This window comes from Amphiura filiformis, chromosome 1 (assembly GCF_039555335.1).
Source record: "Amphiura filiformis chromosome 1, Afil_fr2py, whole genome shotgun sequence".
Lineage (NCBI taxonomy): Eukaryota > Metazoa > Echinodermata > Ophiuroidea > Amphilepidida > Amphiuridae > Amphiura > Amphiura filiformis.
This window is the reverse complement of record NC_092628.1, coordinates 88,412,590-88,436,232: the sequence shown is the minus strand read 5'-3', so window position 1 is coordinate 88,436,232 and position 23,643 is coordinate 88,412,590. Positions and strand designations below refer to the sequence as shown.

General features: G+C 36.5%; 1 protein-coding gene across 1 annotated transcript in view; it reads left to right on the top strand.

Annotated features, from left to right (window-relative positions):
- LOC140167415 (chitotriosidase-1-like) overlaps window positions 1-14,600 on the top strand; it is a 28,979-nt gene extending 14,379 nt beyond the window's left edge. The window contains exons 5-9 of the mRNA XM_072190723.1: window positions 6,354-6,468; window positions 9,004-9,183; window positions 10,806-10,931; window positions 11,187-11,319; window positions 13,575-14,600. Coding sequence (XP_072046824.1) covers window positions 6,354-6,468; window positions 9,004-9,183; window positions 10,806-10,931; window positions 11,187-11,319; window positions 13,575-13,801 — 781 coding nt within the window. The 3' untranslated portion in view covers window positions 13,802-14,600. The remainder of the gene's footprint in view (window positions 1-6,353; window positions 6,469-9,003; window positions 9,184-10,805; window positions 10,932-11,186; window positions 11,320-13,574) is intronic.
- The last annotated feature ends 9,043 nt before the right edge of the window (window positions 14,601-23,643 follow it).

Sequence of the window (23,643 nt, the reverse complement as noted above, 5' to 3'; positions counted from 1 at the left end):
TGGGCACCTTCAACTTAACTAAGACATGATTGTGGTCTGATGTACCTAGTCTTGCAAAAGTTATAGCGGTCGGTCAGAACCAGATCTAGGATTTGGTCCTCCTAGTTGCCTCAGTAACAATTTGTTTCAGCCCAAGAGAGTTGGACATCTCCAATGTGCGTCGGCCAGCTGCATCTGTCTTGCGACTACCAAGCCATTCTATGTGATGGACGTTGAAGTCACCAAGTAAGACCATAGATTGGGCGCTGAACTCGGTAAGTTTAGACAAGGTGTTGGTATCCAAGTAGCTGATCATGTCACTGTTGCTATCCGGTGGTCTGTACACTGTAGCAACCAGTAGCTACCTAGATCTAAGAGCCACTGAGAGCCACATCAGTTCCAGGTCTGTAGGGTCCAGGTCCTTGTCATGGAAAATTGCGATACCTTCCAGGCAGTAGACAGCAATCCCTCCTCCTCCTGTTGTATTGGGTCTATCCCTGCGGCAGCATATTGAATAGCCAGGGATGGTAATGCAGTCAGCTCCATCCTTTACTGAGGAGTCCAAGAATGTTTCCACAACAACGACAATAGCAGGCTTTAAGCTCATTGCACATTGTAAAGCTCTCCTAAGTTTGTTCTGAGGCTTCTGATGTTCACCTCCAGTATACTCATATCCGTTTCACGTAGTCGATGGGCGTGCGTTGGTCGTCTCCGTTTAAATCTGTCCTTTCGAGGCTTGTTTGTCTTTTTCGTAGCAAGATGTTTACAGGGTTGGGGGTTGCTGGCCCCGTCACCCCAGAATCGCACCTAAGCAGTGCGACAGGCGTAATTTCTTTCTGCAACCATAATGGGCCGCAATGCGATAACACATATTACATACATGTAATTATAGGCCTATGAGGCTAGATATAACACGAGTTTATTACTATTATTATTTCCTCTTACTTAATAAAACTGAAATCGATAGAATTAAAATTCTACAACGGTTTACCTGGCTGGGGTTCGAACCCACAATCTATGTACCCATAGTCTAATGCTTACACGACTGTGCTATGATTCGTTGTGCCAGAAAGGTGTTTGTTTATGATACTAATTGATTACGGAATAAAGTGCATACACACAATATACTATTACTAGTATATTAGTACTAATAAATACGAATATAATCCTAACCATAACCCTAACCCTAACCCTAGTCCCTAACCCTAACCCCTACCCTAACACTAACCCTAACCCTAAACCCTAACCCTAAATCCTAACCCTAACCATAACCCTAACCATAACCCTAACCCTAACCCTAACCCTAACCCTAACCCTAACCCTAACCCTAACCCTAACCCCTAACCCCTAACCCTAACCATAAGACCCTAACCCTATTAGACCCTAACCCTGACAATAATGAACCCGTGCCTCGGACTATGCGGTTAGTGATATATTGCGGCCCATTATGGTTGCAGAAAGAAATTAAGCGTGCGGCAAGGATGTGCGCTAAACATGGCCTGAACTGAAAGCATCCTGGGACTCATAACAGTTCGGGTATCCAGGTGAGGTTGATACCGCTCAGTCAAGGATTGGGTGATCAGCGCATGTACATAAAGTACATAAAGTACATCCCCACTACCCTGGTCACGTCACGGCACTGGTTCCAGTGCTACAATCAATTTCGAAAAGCATATTATTTATCTCCACTCATGCATGACTTAGATGACTGTTACTTACGATCAATAAAGTTTGCACCTTTGTCTTTCAAAATACACAACAATTAGTATTAGAGTACATTTGATTACGTAATTTCATTTGCATAAAGTCATTGCTATATGTATACTGAAAATTGTCAACATTGGCGGTAAAATTTGAATTGTAGTTGAACGTTTAATAAAAAGAAACAGAAGTAAGGAACAAAGCAGTTTATAAGCCTTAATTTTGGTATGAGGTAATCTAGGTATATTCAATTGATAATTGTGAAAGAAGAAATGTATCTGTCAACAGATGAAGAACGGGACCGTCTTTGAACTTCACCAAAAAATAGGCCTTAACGACAAAAACAATTGGTGTGAAAATCGTGAGAAAAGAGCCCACAAGGTAGAAGCGAGAATCCAAATTACCTCCAAAATGAAACAAAAACAAATATAATTATTGGTATGGTATGAGAGATCATAGTCAGGACAATAGAAATTGTTGCAATAAAAATAGAAATATGCGCATGCGTTGATGGTATGCATGATTAAAAGTACAAAAATGTATGAAAAAAATTTCATCAAAAAAGCGCTAAAAATATGACTAATACAAGGTTTGCGGAACAGTAGCTGTGTGAGTGAATTGCTATACTAAGTCTTATGCTAAAATTAGACAAACCTTTCGAAATTCAAATATCTTATTCAATCCAGAGCCTCTCTATAGTGTGCTACTTTTGATTACAAAAAACATGACCTTTTGAAAACAAAGGGTTCATTAAGAAAGAAATGTTTGTAATTTCACCACTGGGACCTCTCTTTTTAATAATCAGTAGATATCCAATCGAACCAGGTACCATTTGTTAAATTTTGTCATCGATTAATCTATCTATCTCTTGTTATGGGTGATAAAGCCTACTCAAAATTGGAGACATTCAACATGATCCCTTATCTTTAATAAAAATGGTATAGGTCTAAAAAGAGTACAGCATAATTTCTATGTTACCGGTTTACAAAGTCGCAAAAACCGCGCCAGATTCCATACTTTTATTCTCGAGATATTTGGAATTATGTAACAATACTTCAATTTGGCGCGAAAATTTCCACCATAAATCAGGTAGTGTCCATACGCTATTGTGTTTGCTAATGTCATTTCGTAATCAAAAATCAACATCGCTAATACATATTTGTTTTGAAAGACGAAAGTACAAACTTGTATTTAGCGAAAGTAACAGTCATCCAAGTCATGCATGAGCGGAGATATACCATAGTTGCGGGAACTTATTGACCGGCCCTCGTACATCAAAGGTCTCCGAAAATCCTAATTTGCGTAAATCCAAAATGACCGCTAATGCAGGGGATAGTAATTCAACACAAAATTAGTTGAGAACTTTATCCTCAATATTTCGACGTGAAGACACACGTCCTCATCAGGAGAACTCCAAGAATGTTGTGAAGGAGTTGACTTTACAATTGACCTTAATGTATTGCTCTCATGCGGAGAAGTAGTTCCACATAATGCACGTGATGTAGATCCACACAATGATCCACACAATGCATGTGAGTACGCGCTTCGAGTCGCTGACATAAAAGGCGATATCAGACGATTGGTGACTGGAAGCTAGCGTACATTTTGTGTTTGCGATAGTCTACAAATATGATGTTTGTGTCAATTCTACATGGTTTAACCTGTCTCCAACATACAGTTTTGAGTTATAGGCAAAAATGTCAAAGGTTAAATTTTGGGGTCCACATGTGTTTGTCTCGGTCTTACCCGGTGTGCGATCCTCCGTCATTAAAAAAAAACGTCTGGTGACAATCCGTGAATGACGATCGCTGATTGGTTAATGAATTTTCAAATAAAAAGGTTTTCAATTGGCTAATGGAACCATATGACATCTAAATTAGGACGTGACTTGTCTAGAAGTTACACAAACATCATATTTGTAGACTATCGCAAACACAAAATGTACGCTAGCTTCCAGTCACTGAGACACCAATCGTCTGATATCGCCTTTTATGTTAGCGACTCGAAACGCGTACTCACATGCATTGTGTGGATCTACATCACGTGCATTGTGTGGATCTACATCACCGCATGTCTGTCCATCAATCGCTGCATGTGCTTGATTGACAACCAATTTTACCTCGGTTTTTTTACAGAGTTGAGTTCAGCCAATCAGAAAAGATATACTAAAGTACTATAAAGTTGTCCCCAGACTACACATGTATCTACAATTGAAAATAATCAAAATGAGAAAAGTTGCATAGTTTTGAATGTATAGGTAACATAATACATTATACGTAACTTCACAAAATACCGTAAACGTTCGCCTAATGGCGCTCTGGATTTTATAGAAATGAGAGAGCGCCCTCCCTGTAAAAGCCCAGTATCATCACTGAAAATTAAGGGCGCGTGTAGTTCAAATGTGTAACCTATCGACACATTCAATTATGACCAAGGTCAAACAACGATATTCATGATAATGCGGTAATCATTCACCTATTACGTAGTGGCCCAGTTAGCAGAGCATCAGACGAGGATAGAGGAAACTTTAGATCGTCTCCCATGCAGAAATTTCTGACAGATTTGCTTTAGAATGTCTGTCAATGTTTTTTTTTCTGATTTGGGGAAATGGTATCTCTTTTTGTTTAAAATATGTTAATTTTTATTTGTTTAGGTACTTTTTCTCTATTCTGTTGATTTTGTCTATATCGTGTTTTGTTTATTTATTTAATTTGTTTGAGTCTTTTTTTTTCACGATTCTTTGTTTCTCTGTTGGTTTTATCTCTTTTCATTTCATTTTGCTTTGTTTCTCTTGTATTTAACAATTAATATGGAAAGTAACTACTATGGCACAATGGGTTCTCCCCTGAAATTATATGAAAGCAATATTAATTATTATTATTATTATTATTGTTAAATTAAATAGTATAAAACCCATAAAACCCTCACATATAAAATTCGTACCGACTTCTCTATACATGTTTGTATCCAGATTCCTTTGTCGCGAGCGACAAGTCTTTGAATTCGCTCGAGTGTCTTTGACTATGCTTCAGTGGTTATAAAAAGATTCAAAAGATAACCTCTGCCCTAATAATCCCAAGCTTTTGTCTAAAACTGCTACACGGAGGATGTTTCATTATAGTTCAGTCTTTGGTTACGTATAAAGCGATTATCATTATATGGACTATATCACGCATTAAGTTCTGAACCTGGATCATAATGATCGCCATACAAAAATTGCTTGACTCCGATACCACGGAGTAACGCAACCACTTCGTGGTCTGATGGATATGCTCTGTTGTCTGGTCTACTAGGGTTCAACCCTTTTAATAAAATGAAAAAAAAACCGGCTGAGCTATTATAATGAATAAATCAAGATAGTAAATAATACACTTTGTATAGTTACATAATATGAAACGGTGAGGATTATAATTTGCAAAGGATTTATCTTGGTCATTTAACTTTTACGTGTAAGGCGATTACCATTATATGGACCGCGCATTGATAGGTACCAGGTGTAGCAAATTTGGTCCCACCGCGGTTTTCATTGCCGTTTGGAATCATGTTTCGTAGTGACTATTTATCTAAAAAATAATTAAAAAAAACGAATCATAATATTCATTCCAAAAATGGGGACATAAATATCTATTCACACTTCTTCACATAAAATAGGGTCAGTAATCAAGAATTGAACCAGTACCCTGTATCATTCAAGGCGCACGCTCTGCCGACTGAGCTAACAGGGCAGACAAAAAAACAGTGTAATTTTGAACAGAACAATATTCACACACTATGAAAATAAAATACAATGGCAGATGTACCAAAATGAGTTAGGTATGAATCGATCTGCATTGAATTGGTTTGAATGAGGTATACTACAGGAACCAGCACCTTTTGTTAGAAGTCACACATGAGCAAAGTGGATAACCTCTATTGTTATGGCAGTATAATCTTTCCGCATACAGCCACTATAATCACGCTCCAAGTAACCTAACTGTTTGATCACGTCACGAACGTTTCTGAATCATTATCGTGCAGACTCTAACCACACGTATCCTTAATGCTGTTGAGATTTTGCAAGGATGGCGCTCTCTTATTTCTATAAAATCCAGAGCGCCATTAGGCGAACGTTTACGGTAGGTAAAGGTCAACATAGCTCAATGAATTTTTATCTTTTTTGCTATGTTATCAAGTAACAAGGTCTGAGATATGGCAAACTACCTTTTTAAAATGTTTTTGTAAGCGGAGGAATCTGAGACCATTTTTATAAAAATCAGAGTATTTTAAATTTTTGTCCCCTGTGGAGTCTTGCAAAATCCTGTGAAATTTTGATATTTGACCTTTTACCCTGTAACTCAAGAGCTGTACATCGGAGAGTGGGCAAACTATATTTTTATGAATCCTTATGACATGTATGATGAGAGAAATACGTTGGTTTTTTTAAACAAGATTTGACCAACATTGAAATTTTACCCCTGCATAAGCGGCCATTTTGGATTTGTGTAAATTAGGCACTGTTCCACTACTTTTGAAATATTATACTTTCTGTATGAGTCTTGGGAGATAGGTGCATTAATGTGAAATGGACTCTGTTGCAATTAGTGGCGGGTGCTTTCATAATTTGACTGGGCTAATAAGGACCTTTACTAATATAAAGGCGCTTAATATTTGATTTTTGCTGATTATACCTTCAGCTCTTTGGATTTTGCTAACCTGATGTCTTATGATTTGCACGGTTCATGGGAGTGGTTTAAGCATCATCCAGCACCGCTCTTCGAAGACACAGGAGATACGTCAGGGCGGGCGGTGGTAAGTTTACCTAGTTATTAGGGGACCTAAATTATGATTTATGAGTGTTCAATACTGTTCATGTTCATATTTTACAAACGCTGGAAAGTGGTCATTATGCATGATTGGGATCAACCGATAGAATTTATGTAAGCATAATTATGGCAACATTCTTTCATTAAAGGACACTTATCATGTGGGGGACAACATCGTATCAAATAAGTCGTTTAAAATTGATATTCCGCAAAAAAACAACTGTAAGCGAATGAGTTTTCCTCGAACGAGACAGATTTGTCTTTGAAACTACAGTGATGTCATGATATGAACACGGCCAGGGTTGTAAGACAATGGATCGACGGCCAACACTGTCAATTGTGTTGTTTCCATTAGAAAAAAACCTCTATAAATCAAGTGTTTTTGCAATTGATGGATAAACTCAGGGCAAATTTGGTCTTAAGCAATTTTGACGTCACGTGTTTTTCCCTTTTAAACTCCAATAGCTGATCAGTTTGTAGCAAAAAGTTGGTGTGTTTCAAAATTAATTTTCTCTTTATTTGAAGTCGAGTAATTTCGTGATCATTGCCATTTTTAGTTTTACCCTGTTTTGTAAAGCTTCACCTAGGTCATGTTCAAATTGGCCGCCATTTTAAGATCGCGGACATTTTATATTCGCATATTGGTAACTTAAGCAACCAAATTTGCTGTAAATTACTGCTGTAAATTACTGCTATCATGCAAGCTATATGATAGTAATGTTTTCAGGTCCACATGATTTATGTATTTGAGAAAGAACTCCTAGGAAATTCGGAAATTCTGACCGTATTTTTAAGATATGAAACATATGTTACCATAAAGTGCAGGATTTAAACAAAAAAGTGAATAAAAACTTATGAGTAAATTATAGCCGCAGGTGCACTTGATAAATTTATTAACATTATTTCATTAACGCATTTCCAACATACTTGTCGGGCATTTTGACGTTAAAATGTAAGCTACGTGACAGAAACATACGTTACCATTAATTTTAAAACCCTATTAAAATGTACTAAAACCGCGCCCGATTACCCATGCATTTTAAGTAGCCTACTTATATGAAAGAAAATTACAGAAAAAAGGCTCAATGAAAAGTATCCTAATTGTAAGTTTCATCTAAATTTTCAATTATTTTTCAACTCTTTTTGTGGCAATCAATTCGTCGGCTGTATTCCATAGTGGCGTATAGTGATTTTTGGTCATTTTTTGAAAATTGGCACATATGTTTTTAATGATGTTCTCTTTCATTTTTCTAAGTCTCATCGGTCATAATTAGCTAATTAATTAGTAATTAATTAATTAAATGTGGCGTATAGTTACAAAGTGACATTTTTTTATTCCATAGTGGCGTATCGACCATACGCCACTTTTTATACACATTTTATAATTATGAAATATCGGCAAAAATGAAAAACATCGTATGTCATAGTGGCGTACGCGTATCGGACCTATACGCCACTATGGAATACGAAATACGAAAAGTAACGCCATAGGGATTACACGGCGACCGAGGTGGCGTACGGTTAACGTAAGGTTAGGGTATTGCGTTTTGTTCGTTTTCCATAGTGACGTATAGATTTATTGTCAGTTTGCCAGCAATAGTGTGTATTTATTTCTTTTGAAAAATATATAAAAATAAAATCTATTTAGTTTACTACAGAAATTTCACATCATTTACAAAATATAATGAATGTCTGATTTACACAACTCGATTTTAAATTGGCATTTCTTCAAACCCGATTTTCTCGAAAAGTTGTTTATTCGCGGCGCCCCACTATACGCCACTATGGAATACGGACGACGAATTCCCCTTTAGCAAAAGTTTCTTTTTGAACTTAAAGGCGACATTGCATTGTTTTATGCCAAAACAATTTAGTTTTTGCATTCTCAACAAAAGAGCTTGCAATACTCCTTTGAATCTAATGGTAAATGACCCGCGATACAACCACTTCCGTTCATATAATGACGTCATCAGTCTGTTGCACTGGAAATCAATGTTTCGCTTCAAACGCTGATAAGGGCTGTACGAGCCAAACGAACACAATTGGTCAATTTTCAGGAAAAATACCAATAATGAATAAAGAAATTGCAACAAGTGTCAACTTGTAATGTAATCATTATTTTCTTTCAATGGAGTTGAACTTGTTCGGTAATATGTATACTAGTATATGCCCTTTAAATAACCTTTTAGTCTTACAAAAAATAGCTGGTCCGCAGTGGGCAAAAGGTAATAAGTCAAGGTTGATTCGTCGTTGATTCCACGACGTCGCGTCGATTCAACGTTGATATTTCAACGCTGTACCGGCATGGTCTCGTGATTCTTGATACCGTTGTAGGCTGCTGTAGTATGTATCCCATAATTATATCAAGAACAACAAGGCCGGGTGTCTGATTACCTTTATTAATAGTAATTAAATGATGATGAATCCAATTGCACCAAATAAATGTAATCGCAAGAAAAGTAGTTTATTTTCCACAGATAAGCAAGCAACAAATTAATATTTCATTTATTTCAACCTGTAGGAGTCTGTGGTAACAAAATTGATCAGTGATGGTATGCCAGCACATATGGTCAACATAGGGTTAATTTTTTATGGTCGTACGTGGATGAAAGGTAGCAGTTGTGCCATTAACACTGCTGGAGAAGGAGGTGGACCTGCAGGAGATTATACAGTAGAACCAGGATCCTTGGCGTACTATGAGGTATATTAACGAAATCGCGGCCAATTGTCATATACTGCGCCAATAAAGTATTCTTACACTTGGAAACATAATCACAATTTCAAAACTGAACAACATTGGGGTAAATTTGTTTTTTAATAGATGTACTATCTAATCCTACACATTATGACACCACATTGAATCCAATGTGACCTCTAGAAGTAATATTCTACATCTACTTGCTTGTAACTTTGCTTCTTGAAGTCACATTGGATTCAATGTGGTGTCATAATGTGCAGGATTAGGTAGTGCATCTTTTAAAAAAACAAATTTACCCCAATATTGTTCAGTTTTGAAACTGTGATTATTTTTCCAAGTGTAAGGATACTTTATTGGCGCAGTATATATTGCAAATAGTGTATAGAGATTCGCACTTTCAGAATGCTTCAGCCGCCGCGCGCTCTTTACTTGTCTGCTTTCGACTTTTTTTTGTGTGCATCGCGTATAGAGTTGTGTGTGGAGACGTAGTGGGTGTACTCATCAGTGTGCATGGCATAGCGCGAGTCATCATATGGGAGGGTGGGGGGGGGGTGGTACTGAACATGATGGGGGGGGGGGGGGGAGGGGGACACAAGCCGTTTTTCGACAACCTTTCTATGGGATTATGTGGGGGGGGCACGTCCCCAGTGCCACCTATTACGCTACGCCACTAGTACCCATGAGACAGTGCTTGATTAGGATATGGAGAAACATTGGTCTACAGCAGGGGTTCTCAAGTAAAGTATCTGAAGCTGCACTTTTAAAAAATGGAATTGCCCAAGCTCCACCATCCTAGCGAGTGAAGCGTCTCGGCGTAGTGTCCATGGGCTCGCCCGCTTAACAGCTTTTAAGCTGTTAAAAGGGCCCCTGGAGCATGGTTTTTATGCATTGTAAATTGCCTAGGACGGCTCTTGTTTTGCCAATCAACTTTCCATGTGTTACTTTTAAATGGCATATAAAACAGTTATGTAACAATTATGGTTATAAAGATCAATGGAAAAATAAACAAAAATGATCTTACCACCATTTCCCTGATCACTGAATCTAGCTTTTTTCGGATTTTTTTAATTGAATATTTTTTCAAGCACTACTTTGCTTGCTATGCGTCGATGCGCGCGTTGCCAGTTGAGAATCCTAGGTGGTTTGCGCGAATAAAATGTTATGCAGCTTTATCGTGTCATAATGGATGGGTTGGCCAATATTTTGTCCACTACGATAAAAATATTGGCCAGCCCATCCATTATATGACACGATATTGGATAGGCAAAAGAAAAAATCCTATCATTTATTCTCATTTTTATTCAGTTTTAATGTAATTTTTGCGAGAAAAACTGCCTTTTTTCAGGTACTTTTGTGAAGCCGCCGAATCGCGTTCTTGGTTCTCGCACGTGTATTACGCGAACGCATTATCGCACGATCATTGAGGAGCAACAAGCGTGCCGCCGTTGCGTGGCGGCGCGCGCCCTGACTAATATCACTATCAACTATTGTGAGATATTATACACCAGAAAACCAATCAAATTACGTGAATTCTTTACAAGACGCACCCATTGAATAAGAATATTTAATATCTGTGAAATGTATTTCTGTAACATTTGTGTGTAACAACTTTACTCCCATGTTAGGTTTGTGATAAATTGAATTCCGGAATGACGTACACATGGGATAACATTAGAAAAGTTGGTTATGGATGTAACGACGCTACGGGGGAATGGGTCGGATATGATAATGAACAGAGTCTGAATGAAAAGGTAAATGATGACTGATGATGGTGATGATGATGATGATGATTTAATTGTTGTTGCTGATGAAGATGATGTTTGTTTTCCTTTATTTGACCACCCATATCCATAGTCCCTACCAACTACAATTATTATAGGCATAATTTTGACTCTAACAGTTAACTTTATAGGCCTACCTCTATTTTACAATACTCGAACAAAATGGTAGAGATCTGAGAAACCGTAAAAATCGTACATAAGATGTTTTTATTACATTTTTTTTAGATAGCCTATCTTAAATCAATGGGCCTTGGAGGTGGTATGGCCTGGGCGTTGGATTTAGATGATTTCACTGGCACACAGTGTGGTGCAGGAGTCTGGCCACTGATGAAAGTTCTCAAAGCTGGAATTATCGACAGTAAGTACCTGAATCAAATATTTCCCATGATTAGGCCAAGAACAAAAATGTTTGCTTGCCCTCCAGTGGGATATATGGGGTGGTCGATCAGTCGGATTTCTTGTTTTTTGTCATGTGGAAAAATACATACTTCACTTCAGACCTTCAATGCGCAAGATACACCATAGAAGGTCAAACTATTTTTTGGCCTTATGGTGCCCCTCGTCGTACATGTAGCACAGACGTACCCAGTTTGTGAATAACAAAAAACAAATGATTAACAATATAGCAATGTTATCAAGAAAATACCTATGTACCATAAATAGCCATATTGTTATAAATTGTTTTGAAGAAGAAAAAATAACAACTTCAAATTAATTGTATTATTTGTATCTTGTACGTATATCTCATTAAAGGAGTATTCTTGATCCTAGCATCCTCTTTTTATGACATTTTTAGTACATATCCACGAAAAAAAACTATTCCCAAAATTTCAGTTGATTCCGATTTTGTGCTTGCGAGTTATGCATGATTATGTGTATTACACTGCTCCATAGACAATGCGTTGTAATTTCGTTCTGGTGCACCAGAACGAAATTCAAATTTCACGATATCTTTGCAAAACGAATTAATCTGCAAGAAATATTTTGTACATAAACATTATGTAGCCAGCGGTTTCCAGTGATATAAAAATCTCAACTTTTTTTGAGAAAAGTGGGGGGATGAGGCTGTGGATCACGAAGTGCCCCTTTAACATGATTAAAGGTCCATTCAGCGATTTGTTTAATCGGAGGATGATCGTAAAAATCAGATTTCAGATTACAAAATTCAGATTTTTGCACCTTTGTCACCAAGCATAGATGTGCTATTATAACCTGCTAGTGATTGAGTCGCAATCCGTGTATTAATGAGAAAACAAAATAAGACATTTTACCAGGCACAGGCGTCAGTTATAGTCATCCTTGCTGTTCAACAACCTGATAACTTTGAATTATTCGGTTAATTGGTTTTTACATTCTCATTTGACACCCTGTTCGTGAAAATCGAGGAAGAATTGACCAAGATATGCACCCTCCAACCCTCCAACCCTAAAATCAAAAGTTGCAATTTTAACGATTCAATTGTGCCTGTAACATTGTGTGCTTTATTGATTGGCCCGTGGTGCTTGTGTACAATACAACTATGTGTTCCCATTGAAAATCGTTAAAATTGCAACTTTTGATTTTGGCGTTTGACGGTTTGGAGGCGCATATCTTGGTTAATTCTTGTTCGATTTTCACGAACATGGTATCAAATGAGAAAGCAAATTCCAATTAACAAAATCTATATTTCAGAATAATCCAAAAGTATCAGGTTGTTGAACAGCAAGGATGACTATAACAGACGAGGTTCTTTTTGTGCCTGGTGTATTGACCTCTGGTCACATAAAATGTTTCCTTATTGATTGGTGGTGCACTACATACAGAATCTCAATTTTCGAGAATCGAACCAGTACAAAACCTTCTCATTTGTTTTGAAATATTGTGATTTATCCTGTGAAAAGTAGCTTAATGTAATTCAATGACCTTATCCTTTAAAAGCTATTCCATTGAATTTCCAAATGGTTTCATGTTCTCGCGGAATCACTGAAAATCCATTAAATGTACATGTATCTAAATTATCAAACAAACATTCCATAATACTACTACCATAATAAGAAATTCTGAATGATGTTATTGTTATTTATTATTTATTATTCGGTTAGCATCTACTGCTTTAAATAATTTAAAGGTTCTAATTAAATTTAAAAACCCACTTATTACCCATATTTTAAAGTCTGGCAGGTATGCACATGGTGTACTTATTTTGAAATTCATTTATCGCCTGACTTCAAGGTGGCACTACACCCCTTGATAAATTTGTGACTATTTTTGCATTTTTCTCAAAAAATAATAAGACACTGGTTATGTATATTATAGGGCAAGGAATCCAATTACTACATTGGAATTTCAGTGATTCAAGACAAGCGGTACGTTATTTAAAATAACTTGAAAAGAGGTATCGCTAGAATGTACCTCATTTCTTAATATATAGGCCTACAATGAACCACTTGTCTTGAATCACTGTAATTTCAGTGAAGTAATTGGATTCCTTGCCCCTATAATATGCATAACTTTTGTTACCAGTGTCAAAATTAGTCACAAAATTTATCAAGTGTATTTCAAGTGTTGAGATTCGAATAGACACAAAGATAAAGTAAACATGCATGCAAATGTTGTGTTCTTGTTTTCTTTCAGGCGGTTACATTGTTCCACCACCTATAATAACTACACCTGTTTATACTGGACCGCCAGATAAATTCTGCGAAGACAAAGTAGACGGATTTTACCCCGATCCAGCCGATTGTCATAAATACTACCAGTGTGCCAATAACATTACGTACCCTGGCGACTGTGGTACACTCGCGTGGAATCCAGTATGCACCTGTTGTGATAATGTTGGCAGTGTACCAGGATGTAATTAAACATGATTAAATAAATATAATAATAGACCTATACAAAAGACCAAGCAAGAGAAAATAAACTGTAGTAATTAATAACGGCGCTATAATTAAACGACAATTTTCAGCAGCAAAGTTGACGGAACTCAGATGATGGTGGATGCGATATCGCTATTTTTGACGTCGCCATTGGATTAACACATAATCATGAAATCTTCACAAACAATTCTAAATTTGTTATGTGGTGTCAAAGCAAAATTATCTTACTCTAAAACCGTTGGGGTTCTGCAAAGTACCCCACTGCAAGTATGTTAATTGTCCATTTATAATCGCTAACCGTGTATTGTGAATGGGGCTGTCAGCCCTGTATCTTCGCCAGCCTCGTACGTCCGTGTTGCGTGTCCTATGCCGCCTGACGGAACTGTTGAATCCCGGGTGTTGAATATAGTGTTCCGTAAGTCTTCTGTAAAACGTTTCTAAAACTATTACGTATTGGTACGAGACTAAAGTTAAGGATTTCTACAGAACATCTCACTGAATCACAGTGTCACCGAACAGTTCCTGGTGGAAATTGCCGTAAGATTACAGGGCATGGTTTTGATTTACGGTGAGATGTAAACTGTAAGGAAAGATAGATTTAGACATTTAATTTTTGGTTGATTACATTTTATGTACCTTGATATTTACACCCTCTAATCTTAAAATTTAGAGAGAGATGAAATGGTTGTGATTAATTAAAAAAGTGTAACATTAATTGGTTGTAAACCAAACCTTGAAAACCAACGATAAAGGACCATAAAGACTTTTTAGTGAATGTAGAATATTCGACGTAACATATCTACGTTATTTAATCTATTAAAACTTAAATTTCAACTAACTTAACTTAACTTAACTTACATGTACCTTAACTTAATGAACTTCAAAGTTGTAACGAATGTTTGATGACGTAAAATCGATAATATATTTCTACCATATATTTTTCGTAACATATTATCGATTTTACGTCATCAAACATTCGTTGCAACTTAAACATTACTGGAAATAGAATAGCAATTGATTAAATAACGTAGATATGTTACATCAAATATTCTATATCGAATACTCGGAGTCTGTAGCGGCCTTAACGAAAATAAAACAATGATTTCAACATACTTTTGATTATCATGATTATAGTCGATTCTTTATTTGTTTGTAGTGCATAAAACTTAATGTTGTCCCACACCAGAAATAAGCAATTGAGACTATTATAATTTTATTTATTACAATATACTCAATGCAGGCAAAGTTTCTTCAAGAAAAAGGGTCAAATAACAAAGAAATGGCCCACGCCAGAGGAAATCAGTTACTTCAATAAATATAACTTTATCAGTCAACATGGGGAGACGTAAAAAAGCAATTTCTAACGCTGCACACAAGAATGTGGTTCGACCAAAGTTCTGTCTAAGAAAATGAGAAAATTGGAGTTGACCTGATCACAGATTCTGATATAGAGTCACGGTTCTGCACTTCTTAAATCGCTTTGATAAGTGTTAGAAGCCCTGTCATCAACAGTGAGCAGTAAACCCGCGGTAAAGAATGTTCCAATAGATCTTTTTCCCTCTTTCCCATCATGCACTATTCCAGGGGGGTATGAGTGTCGCAAAATACATCATCTCCCCGGGGAGTACAGAGTTATGTTCATTACATTCTGGAATACGGACATTTCGGCTGATGCCTTCATCACAAAAAAGGAATCCCCGATAATCACGATAATGGCGCGCGATCACTAATACCTTGCGGGGGCAAATAACAACATTTCTATGCCAAAAAAAGTTTCCTGCTATTGAAACCTAACTTTGTATACATTTTATAGACCTAATGGTGAAAAACTAATGACGGGACACGCAGTGATATTTTGTCGGCGTCCGTTTCACTTTTTTTTTTGGAGATGAAAATAAAACGTAAACACAATCTCTTACACAGATGCTCTGCATCGCTCCGTAACTGTATCACTCGTGTATTCAATAATTGCATAATTAGTAACATCGATGCCCTTTACGATAATCCGCATATGGTCGAATCCAACCAAAAGTGTCCACGGGCCAAAAATAAAAGTCCGAAATAAAAATGTCTCCACATTTTTTTCCTTTTGCCCATTGATTGATGACATATTGGCCTTATAGGAACCAAAAGTGCCATTACTAATCTTGAAAAAATAAATCCAGGACGTGTGATAGTAAATGTGATATCAAAACGCAATGTTACCTACGAATACCACTAGGATGCTTTCACTATCGCAATACTAATCAACCTAAAACAAATGGAATATTCCCATTAACGCTTTTTTCGTGTAATGTAGACCACAGGGTGTCAGGAAAATGCTAGCTCAACCAGAAAATATTTGTTTTTATTTTTATAACGCGATCAATATGATCTTAGTCAATTTATGCTAGTTTATTTTTGAAAATGAAGTTTAGGTCAGTTTCTCTATTTTATTTATCAAATGAGTATGAATCAATTTACACATTGTAAAAAGAACGAGTATGATATATGTTTTCAAGAATATTAGGAATTATACGCATACACCTAACGCTTTATACAATGAAAAGGTGAAGAAACCTGGGTATTCGTAGGTAACATGAGCGATTTAACAATATCTATATTGAGTTTATAGGTTTAAATTTTGCTATTATGGTAATGAATTAATAAAATGGTATTTTTTAGATCTCTTTCAGATGGTACGTCCAAATGAATAAATGCTATTACCTTAGATCAAAAAAATTTTGATGCTTTTAGCAAGATTTTGACCACTTCATTTTGATATACAAGTAGTTAATCAGCAATTTGACATAATAAATAATTGTTGAATGAATCCGTATATGGGTAATAATAGTGTCCTGGGGTACCGCTTAAAGTTTTTGACAATTAATTTCCATTGGTAGGGACACTTCATTACACATGTCATGTATTATGCTGTATTCGTAAGTAACATTTCAGTATTTGTAGGTAAGAATTAGACTTTTGGTGGATATCGCAATCAAAACTTCATTTTATAAAGCACTTTGAATGTATTATTTTCTTTATGTGCGTTTATTGATACTTTAGACCCTATCATGTATTAATAATGTCGGTTCACAGCGGTTGAAAGAGGATTGAAGTAAGAAACAAAGGCACTAACGTGACTTTAATTTGGCATAATTGCACACAAATCACTTAAAACCGTTATTGCAGACGTGTGAAGTCCATCTTGGAGTCAGTTACGTCTTGTGGCCTTTCGTTTGAGGGCAACTACAATTAGCTTTATACCAGGGTCCATCAATGTGTTGTCTAGATTATGAGACAATGAGAACAGTCGTTTTTTCCATGGTATTCGTAGGTAACCTTGGCGAAAACGTCAAAAGTTACCTTCGAATAAATCAATTTGGACACAAATTACTCAGAAACCAGAAGGTCGGTAAACATTTAAAATGAAGCACACATGACAGTTGACAAATCCAAGTATTTATCCCTTCTAATCTTCTTTGAATCTGATTTTTCTTTCAAATGAGCAGACCGTCGTCTATTTCAGTACATATTTTTCACCAATTAAGCCGTATTCAGTGTTGCATGGTGGGCATGTATGTGAATTCGCAACTTTCATTGACATATGATTTGATAGCAAACATACAGGACTTCGTTATGTACCAATATGGGCATTAGCATGAATGGCGGTGTTTCACAATACTGTCATGGTGTCAAAGTGTATTCGTAGGTAACATTCGGTTACCGAAATTTACCTACGAATACTTGCTTTTATTGTTGACATCTCAGAAATATTTAAACGCAGGTTATTGAAACTTGGTAGAAATAAAGAGTGTATTACCCTGCACCTATTGCTTAACTATTGTTTACTATTCTCTCACTTTGTGGAAATGGCACAGCTTTTAACATGTATTCGGAGGTAATGCATATTTTTTACCAAACCTACCTTTGTGCCATTTAGAATTTCTGGCAGCTAAACACAATAATAAAGATGTCCGAATGCAATGCATTTCAGTATTGGACATATCAAAGCTTGTATCAATTGCGCATTTATTAGTGATTTCCATTTTTAAAGATATATCTAGAGCTATGAAAAATTGTATTCGTAGGTAATGTAAAAAAATACCACTCAAAACATTATCACAAAAAATTCATAATTATGTACAAATATGTGAAAAATTGAACAGGCAATCTTTGAATACACACCTTTCAGGAAATAAATTTAGATTCAATCCAATGACTTCTTTTCATAACTGATTTAGATGTTTTTAAAAATACTTTAAGAAATATTTTGAAAAAATGGGTAAAAATAGCATGTTTTGGGGTCTCTGTGTCTAAGTTTTACACAGAAGGGGTCTTATTATATATGGCGCGAAGCGTATGATCAAGGCGAATAAACACAATACAAAAACGAATGCCAATTGATTAATACTTTTAAGTTATGGCCATGAACATGCCGTGTACACTTTTCGTTGGATTCGACCATATATGGAATCAGTATGCCCATATTAAGACAAAATAATTGTAAAGGCCTGGCAAAGACCCATCGGATGCACACGATCTATGAGGTTGATGAACTACGTCACACTCCCTGGAATAGTGCATTGTGGGATAGAGAGAAAAGGTCAATATCTCATGAACGGGCCGCGCTAATGAGTTGGTCTAATATATATATTAGATGAGTACATTTTTACAGTCACGACTTTCAAATTGAGGAAAATACAGACACAGGGATATAAAACCTTCCTGTAATGATATTTATGTTTGAGACAATTTTACCCACCTAGATATGTGCAAAATTATTTAGGTGAGACTTGTAGGATAAACGAAATGGAGGCGTTTATAACACGCAATTTCACTTCGGGTAGTTTTATTTCTCCAATTCCCACCCTAGATGACCATACTGAGACGTGCCGCAAACATGGTTATCATTTTCGGCCTTTACTATATAAATGATCCCTTTTTCTAGGCCAATTTTCTAGGCCAATTGCCAATTGATCGGTCCTTTTTTTCAAAATGTTCTCAATTTTTTTCAGAAAATAGCCCAATTTTGCCTCAATCAAGCCAAAGTTTTCGAAATGTTGCCAAAATTTGGGGAAATTTGCAAAAACTAAAACAATTTGGGTTAAATTCGCCCGAAAATGTGTCTTTTGATATATCGATGGGTCCAAATTTCTTGAAAAATTGGTATATTAGTGCGCCCACTTTTAATTTCTCAGCGGTACACCCCTACCAAACCAAACTTGAGTACCCCGGGGCCAGAACACCCCTAAATTTTTAGGTTGGAAGAAAAAATGAGAAGAAAAAGATAACGTAATAACTAATTGGTTTCTGCATCTTCCATCTTAGTATCAAAAACATCAAGTTTTTGGCCCAAATAGGGTAAAACTGCAAACTTAATTTCACAGGCAACACAGATTAAGTAAGATCCAAAAACATCTGAACACAGTACAGTAGGATCAAGGACGTTGGTTCGAATCAATTGTTTAAAATCAATCAATATGAGAAAGAATCAGAATTCCAACGCGCTCAAGGCATTCTGTCAGAATCGGAAAGGACAACCTATGACACGTTGTAAGGTGTTTAAAGTGTGGCTGGTGGTAGTGCTCAGTTTTGCAATATTTTCGCCATTTTACAAAATACAAATGTGCTCAAAAGTTTGCCAATAGCGAAGATCAAGGATCTGGAATAAGTCTTAGTCGAACTAGAATAGGTATGCAAACTATGTTCCACGTTGGAGGTAAGTTCATAATGTTCTTCATAGCAAGAACAGAAAAAATACTGGCAAAATTGCCATATTCCGCGATAGTCCATATTTACATGACTTTGGCGAACACTTTTGGTTCTCGTTTAAATTCTACCGATAGCACAGTCGATCTAATGTTATCTGCGGTTGCAGTACAGTTTAGAGAAATAATATGGCTGGTTGTTTGGTTAAAAAACCCGATAAGGCTTAAAATATCGGGATTCAAGCAGGTGCAAAAGACGTTGCAAATTGTCGATAAAATCACGAAATTAACCCTAACCCGCCTGAATACTACAAAATACTACTTGATATATGCGCTGTTCGTGCATGCATCCCACGTGGTGTGATGACGCAATCGCCCTAAGTGATATATAGGCACGGTTTCGCTGGCCAGCGAAGCCCAAGACCCGTGGCAAAGTGTCGCCGACCGAGTGCTTGGCATGCGAGGGGTCTCGGGTTCGAATCCCACCCAGAGCAAACAACTTCTTTCCTTCTTTTCTCTCTTTATTCTTTCCTTCTTTCCCTTCCGTCGCCGAAAAGCCCTTAGGGGTTAGGGTTAAGCTCCACATGCACAATAGGCATCTACATTCCAAGCGGAAACGCTTTTCAGAAACATATCCCTCTTTTTTTCAGCAATCGCTGAAACCTAAATATGCAATTAAACTGAGATTTTTACTTTTGAGAAATTAATGAATTTATCGAAAAACTTTTCGGAGATTGGTAACTTAATTGCTCGACTCCTTAAGTGACTGAGTGGGTCTTGTATAACATTAGAGAGCTTGCGAAATGGAGTTACTTTAACTTTAACTTTAACGTCTAGAGGATTATAGAGGATTATGTATTCAAAACCACTCTGCCATTAAAGCCGCTTGAAGTTAAAGTTAACGCCAGAATCTATAGTGTGCCGTAAATTATGATGAAAATACGTCATAATTAAAACAATGGTTTGCATATTTCCTCATAAACTACATAATTACCACTTATGTATTGTCTAGTTAATAGACCAATTATTGGAAATCTAATTTGGTTTGGGTAAAAAACATGCCACATGATGCTAAAAATTACTGATTGAATTAGATCAAAATAAATTTTGTTCCAAACGTCACACTTGATATATACATTTGTGTGTGCTCATGACGTACTGTCACGTACACCAACTCAGCTTGCGGAACCAAGTTTTTGGCTTGACTACAACGCCAAGGGGATTAAGTTCCAGTAAAATGGACTGATTTTACGGGACCCAGCAGTGTAGTGAACTTCTGCGAATTGCAGCTACTGTGAACAATTTTTTACAACGTTGAGTGTCTTATAATTACACCTCTATATAACCAAATATGTTTGTACTGTTCAGGTATTTTATTTTATTATTATTTTATTCATTTAGGTCTACATTATGTACCCCAAGTCAGCATATAGCTGGTCTAACATGTGCCACGCTATTATACGCATATTATAGGCCTATGGGTATTGTATGTCAACCAAATTATTCATTATTAAAAGAGGAAGCCTATTTGTTACAAAAAATAAGAATGTCAGAAAAGGAGCATCCAGAAATATGTTGGTTGAAATTCAAAATTCTGGGAGTTTTTAAAGAACAAAATGAGGATCATTCGGGGAGATATATTTAATTCGATCAGAATGCAAAGAGGAGTCCTTGCCCTCCTAAAAGAAAACTCCTGGCAACGCCACTGGGGAGTGGGAAAGTGAGGATAGATGAATAGATGGAGGGAGGGGATGATATGGAGAGGTGGTGATGGTGGTGGTGGTGGTGGTGGTGGGGGGGGGCGGCTAGGGAGAGCAAACAGATAAAATGGGCTTGTGTCCTGATGGAAATATAAAATTGACAAAGCTGACGTTGACTGGAATAATAATTGAGCTTTTATTATAATAATCCGGGACAATAATATAGGCATATCACAAGAATATTTAATTGAAACATGTTTAGAAGTATAATATTAGCGTATAGCTCATAACATAGGCCTAATTCCCATTGCATTGGTCATCACCAAGAGATGTAATCCATGTTTATTCAAACTAAGCGCCTATTGTAATAAGTGTTACCAACAAACCACTTCAGCAAACAAAAGGGAGAAATTTGATGCAGTCGATTTTACATACCCTTCTTTTGATCACCCATTGATACACTTCCCCTAGTTTAAACAACAAGACGCTGTTGGTACAGAAACCAATCTGACGTTCGCGTTGAAGTGAAGTTGAGCAAGAAATCGAATCGATATTTTTGAAGTTGCCGTTAAAGTTCCAGTAACTTCATTCCGCAAGCTCTCTAATAGCCATCGACTGACTAGCGTTCTGAGTGTATTACTATAATACGTAATGGTCTTCCTACTACATCGGTTGAATATTTTTATATTATCATTTGGAAATACATAATAATTTTATCATGAACAGTGGGGCTGTAGAAAGTGTGGACATCGAGGGAGCTGTAGACGAGACATCCTAAGAACTTGTCAATATACTGGTCGCATTGGTCAAGAACAATCCAGGATTTATGTCACTTCTAAAAACAAACATTGAAAAGCTGGCGAGAGAAAAACTTGTTGCAATAACATAACAAGAAGAACAGAAGAAGTTGAAAGGTGAAATTCATGAACTACTAAAACAAACTACAAAGGGACGTACTTGAGCTTCAAAATGACCGTAGTATATTATTTGAGAAAGAACAAAGGAATAAGGTCAACACAATAGACAATGCATCAATACACACGGAGAAACTGTCTTTTCATAACTGGAATACCAGAATCAACTGAAAGGGACTCCCGGGGGAAAATCCATCCCATAAGATACCGATAAGGTCATCATGAGTCTAGCTAAAGATAAATTAGGCCGGGAAATTAGGCATTGAACTTGAAGTACAAGACATTATATAGACCTTAAGAAATATGATGATATGATTTTGAATCCATTAAGATTTGGTTATAATTCTAGAGACAAAGTCGATGTTGCTAATGTTAAAATGTTAGAATGTGTTAAAGCTGTAAAACCACGGTTTTACCATTATAGGCATTCCTGAAACCCACTTGAAAGATAAACCACATGACTTAGTTTTACAAAATCCCTGGATATTTGGAATATACTAATAGAGTCGGAAAAGAGAAAAGTGGTGCAGGTATACGTGCACATTTCCGACAAACGTAAATATAAGCTACGTAAAATTTAAAGCCATACAGTAACATTTTCATACAAAATAGATTAGTATATCTTTGCCATGAAATGTTAGCTTTTACTGTCAGATATATCCCCTTTTAATTTTGAGCCGGACAACTAAGGCAAAGCAAAGAAAATTCGAATTAACTACCAGCGCCGATGTCGCCAATACGTATCACTCCTTCGGTCGTGTTACGATACGATCCTTTGTTGTGTAGATCACCGTCCCGCACGCCATGTACGTACTGTGTTATGAACATCGCGTATGCGTTCGACTTATATTTTCATCGTAATAATACAACGAATCCTGCGTTTTATTCAAAATCTCGGATTTTGACAAAACTACAGCACATAGGGTCTTGATTTTTACAGGGTTTGTTGGCTTAATACAGTACAATATAATCGTGTAAAAAACCGAATTTAGGGCGTCCTCCTCAGCAAATGTTATAATATGGTTTTAAGGGATCTAGAATGAGCGTTTATTGCGTTTCGACAGTATTTTTGAAGGACATGAGAGCACCTCAGACCTATCGAATTGCATTCTGAATACAAAGCATGTCTTTCTGATATCAAATAATTTTCATTTTTTGAAAATCACAATATAATACAAATTTTATGACAAATTATAAAAATTTAATATTTTTCAAATTTTTGATATATAACAGTCTTCGAAGTAAATTATATAAATCTAATGATATATTCTTAAAGTGTATGTAGCTCGAAGTAAACTTTACAAATCTGATGATTTATACTTAAAGTGTATGTAGGTGGGATGAAAAGCCGACGATCAACTGAACATTTTGACCTTTCATATTGAAGATATGGATTTTTTCCCCCAAAAGACCTATTTTTGTTGGTGTTTTGGGGAAAAAAATCCATATCTCCAATACGAACGGGCAAAATTGATCGTCGGCTTTTCATCCCACCTACATACACTTTAAGTATAAATCATCAG